The sequence below is a fragment of the Propithecus coquereli genome, unplaced genomic scaffold, assembly GCF_000956105.1.
Source record: "Propithecus coquereli isolate 6110/MARCELLA unplaced genomic scaffold, Pcoq_1.0 Scaffold269, whole genome shotgun sequence".
Taxonomy (NCBI): domain Eukaryota; kingdom Metazoa; phylum Chordata; class Mammalia; order Primates; family Indriidae; genus Propithecus; species Propithecus coquereli.
This window is the reverse complement of record NW_012148274.1, coordinates 1,255,060-1,261,956: the sequence shown is the minus strand read 5'-3', so window position 1 is coordinate 1,261,956 and position 6,897 is coordinate 1,255,060. Positions and strand designations below refer to the sequence as shown.

The 6,897-nt window shown below is 39.6% G+C and overlaps 1 protein-coding gene across 1 annotated transcript in view; it reads left to right on the top strand.

The window, feature by feature from the left end:
- LOC105812897 (ELKS/Rab6-interacting/CAST family member 1-like) overlaps nt 1-6,897 on the top strand; it is a 112,869-nt gene that overhangs the window by 4,024 nt on the left and 101,948 nt on the right. Inside the window, exons 3-4 of the mRNA XM_012647445.1 lie at nt 3,098-3,253; nt 4,461-4,553. Of these exons, the coding sequence (XP_012502899.1) occupies nt 3,098-3,253; nt 4,461-4,553 (249 nt within the window). The remainder of the gene's footprint in view (nt 1-3,097; nt 3,254-4,460; nt 4,554-6,897) is intronic.

The following is a 6,897-nucleotide window of genomic DNA, read 5'->3' as shown; positions in this document are numbered from 1 at the left end:
TTTATATTGTATTCATCTTTATCCTTGGGGAAAGGATTTAACAAATTCCAAATTAGTGGGTTCTGGGTTCTTTGTAGTTAATTAGTAATCTCGAATATAATCTTGTAAAGGTCCTTTAGAATGGTTTAATTGCATGGTTTTACTTTATTTATGCTCACCACAAGTTTATTTGTGTGTGTTATTTCCTGGTCCCTATTGATACCAAAGAGTAAAACATATGAATGATGTACTCATGTTCACAAAATTATTTCTGCATTGAGTTTGTAACAGAATGGGGCAATGTAACAGTATTAATTGGCAGTTGATCTATTTTAAGTTGTGTTAACCTTAAGCTTTTCTGCAAAGAAGCAAGAGATTCTGGGGGCCCAGTGGACTCAGGTGGATATTATGCTGAAGTCACAGCTGAAATGGCTGAGGTGCTGAGAACATGGCATGAGCTTGAGAGACGCGAAGCTCAAGAATAGTCTGGGGAAATGGGAAAAGAAGATGATTGACAGACAGTGAAAGAGCCTCGTAATCTTCATGGTTTTACAGTTTTCTTTTCTCCCTCCTCTTCCTCCTCCTCGTCCTTTCTCTGCCATCGTCCCCTCTTCCTTCCTTTCCCTCTCTGCCACTCTTTCAGTCTTTCTTTTCCTCCTCTGTCTCTGCTTTTTGTTTTTCTTTAGCAGCTGAGGAGCAGGGCAGAATGACTGCACTGCCGTAGGGCTAGCCTCTTGCTGGGCAGATAGAACAGAGCGATCGGGATGCGGGTGAATTGAGGGCGATGGCAGAGTCGTTTGGACATTCGGTGTTGGAATGTACCTGGATATGGAAGAAAGAAAATTCAGATGGACTGACAGGTTGGGAGAAAACGTAAGTGTCAGGGAAGTGAGGTTGAGGAACAGGAGATAATCAGAGTGAGGGCGTGACAGGCCTGGAAGAGAGTCCTGCGTGATGATGGGATCCATGGTGCGGTCCTGTAAACAGGATAGCTGAGAAGGACTGGAGGATGAGGTCACTGGAATTAAGGACATCGAGGAATTCTGACATTGAAACCCTAGGATGATGGCAAGGCTGGCAATTGTGAGCCAGGTGCCAAAGACTTAAAAATGTGGGCAGGAGTGATTGAGAAGTCCCTAGATGGCAGACGTGAGGGGGGCGGAGTCAAGGCAGTGTGAGCTTTCCGTAAGGGGCGCAGCATTGGGGAACCAGCACTCCTCCCCTCTCCCCTGCTCCTGTGTGGTGCTGGGGGATTACTGGCCTCCGCCGGAGAGAGTTCCCGTGTAGGAAAACCAGGTTTTACTCGGGGCAGCAGACAGTCTTTGAAAAAAGGTTGAGGATTTGGGGGATTTGGCAGGGAGCAGAGAATTTCAGTAAACCCAGTGGGACTGGTTGATCAATGGTGGGAGAGCTGGGGCTGGAGAAGTACACAGTAGTTAGGTGAAAAGGAATTTATTTATTTTGTTATTACACATTCTAGGAGTAAGAGACCTGGTTGGAATGACTGTTCTCAAACTCAGCCCTTGGTGCCAATTGGTTTGATGCTAGAATTAGTTGAGAGTATCAAGCATTCATTTTTCTGGCCTGATTTCAGAGAGTAGCTTGGTAGGTTCTTTTTCTGGGCAGTCAGAGCCTGCTTCCTGGTTTTCAGAGCTGCAGTCATGATCCCTTTTTGGGGAGAAACTTTTATGGTGCGTGATTCGGTAGCGAGGATGCTGATTTGTCAAGTGCTGCCTTTTTCTGTGTTGAGGGTGGGGAGAGAAGGTGGATTATATTTTTTGGCAAGGCCCTCGAGGAGGCTTTGTAGAGGCTCTGTGTAGGTAGAGGGTGCCACGTGATACGCAGAGCTGGAGTTCGTAACTGGGGGCTGTCTTGCCTGCGGGGAGCCCCTGCTTCAGCCATTCAGCTGGTCCCGTTCATCACCACCTCGGCTGGTATCAGAGCAGAACCTGTATTTTGTGTTCTTCCATGTGCCGGTTAATCACGTGCATATGCTTGGTGTTTTAGTCATTTTTAAGGGATATTTCCAGATAAATTTATAGCAGTATTTTAAGACTTTCAGATAGTGCAATCGAAGTAGTACTGTTTATGGGTCAGTAGATGGCATGAGGCATACTAACTTTAAATGAATAAATCAAAATCCTGATTAAGTTTTAAATGTCTCTGGTGGTATTCAATACATTTGATTTTGAACAAAATGTAAGTTTAATGTAAATAGGTTTGTAAAAGGAAATTTTTTTTGTGATATATTTAAAGGTAATGTGATGAGTAAGACAGAGGAGTGCATCCCCTCTCTTCCCCTCCCCTGGTCCCGAAGATGGCTAGGCGAAGTTTTCTCACGTTGAATCCTTCAATTCTTTCATCTTCATGCTCTAGGAATTACGATAGCAAGGAAAGTCAATCAAGAAATCCTTGAGGGAAGGTGGAAAAGGAAGTCAGTGTCAACATTGCTTCCCAAAGGAATGGTTTCTCTGAAACTCCAAGTAAAATAAAGCCATATTGAATTTATGCTCTTTAAGGCCTCTGTTTCTTAGGTGAATGAGCATATGCAACTGCACATGTATAAAACCATTCGTTCCATGTAGGAATAATTGGTGACATCTAGAACAGTCTGGGGATACACTAGATACTGTGACAGACAAAATCAAGACATTGAATATGGAAGAATGTTCTTCTAGAAGGTGATATTTGTGGTAATAATAATTTACAAGAGCAGTGATTTAAAAAAATTATTATGAATTATTTTAAATGCGTGGAGAGTATGGAGAATAAGATTTCTAATATAAAAAGTAACTATTAATATAATTATTCATTTCTTTGTTTTTCTGTAATGGGACGTTATATAATTTTTATTGTAAATATAGCTAAGCACATTATAGTACAAATATTTGAAACCCTCTTACTCTTTCCCCCTCTTTGAGGGCAGAAATATATCTTTTAGGGGTTACCAAGTAAAATGATAAAATATTAGAACTAGAAAAGGCTTTTTTCACTAGAAATTTGTAGTTTCTGTACATTTGTTTATCTTTGTTAAATTTAACATCTTTAAAGATTAAGTTACTCAGCTTCTCTGGGTTTTTGTGACTGCTTTAATCATGAAATCTTCCGTTGTCCTCAGGATTCAAAAATTTCCTCTATGGAGCGTGGGCTCCGAGACCTGGAAGAGGAAATTCAGATGTTGAAATCGAATGGGGCATTGAGTACTGAAGAACGAGAGGAAGAAATGAAGCAAATGGAGGTGTATCGGAGCCATTCTAAGTTTATGAAAAATAAGGTAATGGCGTGCGATACTTTAATTCTTAAAAGGGCTGTGAAAAATTGATGCATACTTTTTACATCCTTGGTGATAATGAAGATCTGCTTACACTGTTGTGTCAGACTTCAGGGAAGAATGCTTTCAACACAGTTCTTTCAAATGGAACGTTCCCAGAATTCAGATAGTTGTTACAAAGTTTTACCGAAGGAGAATCGCCTGTATGAAGCTGCATGTGTATTGTCACAGTTCAGCTTTTCCCATTTCTGTATTTCTGAGGTCATTTAGCAGAATTATAACCAGGTGAGTTTCTCTCACGGTAGGAGACATCAAGTTCTTTACCTCTCGTAAGGATTTTAACAGTCAAAACCCTACGAGGCTAAATCCAGCCCACCCCGTTTTCCAAAATGGCCTAAATGAAACCCCGTTTCCCCTTCAGATGCCGTGGGTCAGGGAAAGCCCTCTGCGGCGTCCCCTGGGCAGCCGCGTGCGCTTCAGGCGCATGCGCGGCGAGACACCACCGAGGCCGGCAGCCTGTGCGCGGAGTCGCTCACACAGCCCTCCCTGGGATCCGGAGTCATTTAGTTTGATGCTGTAAGGCAAACTGGAGGATTTCGTTTATTACGGTTATCAGTTTTGTTGTGATTTAGTTAAAAATCATGATTGTAATTGTAAAATTTTAGCCAGAAAATAGGTGTTGCCCCATATTTCCCAATCATATTCTCTAGTTTCTTGGAACTGAAAACTGGAACATTCCTGATAGCGCAAAGGAATGAGAATCTTACCCGCCCCCCCCCCAGCAATGTCTGCCTTCTTGCTGTGGCACCCAGACCTGGCATATCAGTCTGTAGAATATTCCTCTGCTACATTAAGAATCTGTTATCAGTGACTTCTACTAATTTCCTGTTAATTTTGGAACTTGAAAATTCACATATCCAACTTTCTGTAGTTTGGATTTTCCACCCTAATTCGAGAACAAAATATATGGCAATATAAAATCTATGTTTATGCTTCCCATTTGTTGATGAACACATTCCAGTCCATTTTATAAAGAACACTGTGAAAATATAGAAACCATCTCTGGCTCTTTGAAGAGGGCATTAGGGGAACAGATTTGATTGTGTTACATAAGTTATTGTTATTTCCAGTTACCGCTCTGGCTCAAAAGCAGATAATAAGAAGACCTAAACTGACATTTAAGTGAAAAAGAATAACAATGTCGTGACAGGTAGAGCAACTGAAGGAGGAACTAAGTTCGAAAGAGGCTCAAGGGGAGGAGCTGAAAAAGAGAGCGGCTGGTCTTCAGGCCGAGGTCTTTGCCGTAAGATTTACCTCTTTGTGTGCGGCGATCCCATAGTGGGGCCCTGCCAGCGCTGGCTTCTGGGTGGCTTACACTTTCCTTCTCTGTGGTTGGCAGCTCTGCCCATTACTAGCACTAACCAGCCTGCTCTGCTCTTTAACCGACTCCTGTTCACCAGTTTGACCCCTGTGTCACTTTGTGTGCAGTGAGCCTTCACGTGTTCTGGAACCCTGTGCTTGGTTCTTTATTGTTGCTTTTGTCACTCTATGGGTGGTATTTTAAAGCTTGTTTTTTCCAAACCCTTATTGTTAGATTGTTGATTTATGTGAATGGTGATCTTTTTTTCCTTCTTAGGTACAGAAATATGCAGATGTTCTAGCTCCATCCATCACCTAGAGTTTATTTGAATTTGAAGTTTTTGAGTAAAGTGCAGTGGGTGATTTTCCCACAAATGTTACTTTCTTTAGGACAGATATATAGAAAGTATTTAGAGTTACCTAGTAAATTAAAAATAATAAGAGACTTATTTCAAGCATCTAAATCTTGTGATGAACTTAAAATTCCATTTCAAAATACAGTAAGATAATAAATATAGTTAGCCTTCCATATCTGTGGGTTCCACATCCATGGATTCAACCAAATGTTTTTTATTTGAAGAGAAAAAAAAAAACAACGGATGGTTGTGTCTGTACTGAACATGTACAGACTTTTTTCCCCGTTGTCATTATTCCTTAAATAATACAGTCTAACAACTGTTTACATAGTACTTGCATTGTATTAGGTATTATAAGTAGTCTAGAGATGATTTAAAGTGTATGGGATGATGTGAATAGGTTATATGCAATTAATACAGCATTTTATATTGGGGACTTGAGCAGCCATGAATTTTGGTATCCGACAGGGGTCCTGGAACCAATCCCACATGGATACCAAGGAACTACTGTAATAATAAAATAGCTAACACTTGCATACTTACTATAAGCATTTTATAACCTGCTGACTTAGGTATATTATCAACCCCCAAACTATAGGTAAGGAACCTGAGGTAACAGAATGGTACCCAGGAAAACAGAGCTAGTGGGAGGCAGGGTTTGATTTTACACAAGCATTCTCATTCCAGAAACTGTGCTCATAAGCTCTTCACTACACTGCCCTATATTAGGCTGTGTACACATTTGTCAAAGTGTCAGGAAAAACTGCTTCTCAAAATGATTGTGGGCTAAGACTAGACTGCAGTATTAAAAAAAAATCCCAAACTTATGCTAATTTGGTATGTTTGTGATTTATGGTCCACTTTATAGTACAGAGAAAAAGCGAAATGTTTTGGTGGAAAGGGTCTAATTTGGTTTATGAGAACCATGTATTGTCTAGAGAAGTTGATCTACAACTTCCTTTTTTTTCATAGCTACCATTATTCATTTCTGTGTTGTGTCAGACAACAGGCTAAGCACATTTCATACTTTATTTTTTTAATCCCCCATTGGTATAATTTCTCCATATTGCTGATTAGGAAACCAAGGCTTAGAGAGGTGAAGTGATTGCTCAGAGACACACAGCCAGCTCAGCCTGATATGTGATTGACTGTGAAACTGTGGCTGCTTCCCATTTATAATACTCTCTCCCCTTCTCAGTCTTTAAGGAAAATTCGTGCCTCTAAGCTCTGCTTTTCATTTAAAATATTTTCTTCCCTTTTTCAGTCTTTAAGGTCAATATAGCGTTATTTGAAGCTTATTTAATAATGTAGATGATGAGGAAACAGATATATTTATTTTTGATTATATGATTAGAGGTAGCTGGAAGTTTGAATAATCATTAAGCCATATTTCTTTAGCAGAGAAAGTGGCAACACTTTGAACATCTTTCCTGAACATTCATTCATACAGCAGATGTGCTTTTAGTACAGTCTGTGTGTTAGGGTTAGGGTAATACTGATGTGCACTTTTTATTGGTAAAGGGATATCAGGAAAGACATCACAGTATGTGGTCACTCCTGGGCACATGTCTGTTTTACAGGATGAAAATAGCTGCCACTTAAAATTATCTTCCACTGATGTTCTTAGTCTCCTCAAGTACTTTATATACAATAAACATACAGAAATATTTGTTGAATGAATGAATAACTATATCTGTGAATAAGAGATTTCATGCATATGAGAAAAATGCTTATCTTTTTGTTGAAACAGAAGACTAAATTGGAAATTTATTTTTGGTGCTCCTTAAAAATCTAATTTTAATTAAAGTAAAATTTATTTCTTCATGGAAAATTGTTCTCAAAGCTCTATCCCTTATATCTAAGATTATTACAATTAAAGTACTTCACATACATTTAGTTTTTAAACAGTAAAAAAGTATTTGTTTCATCAGT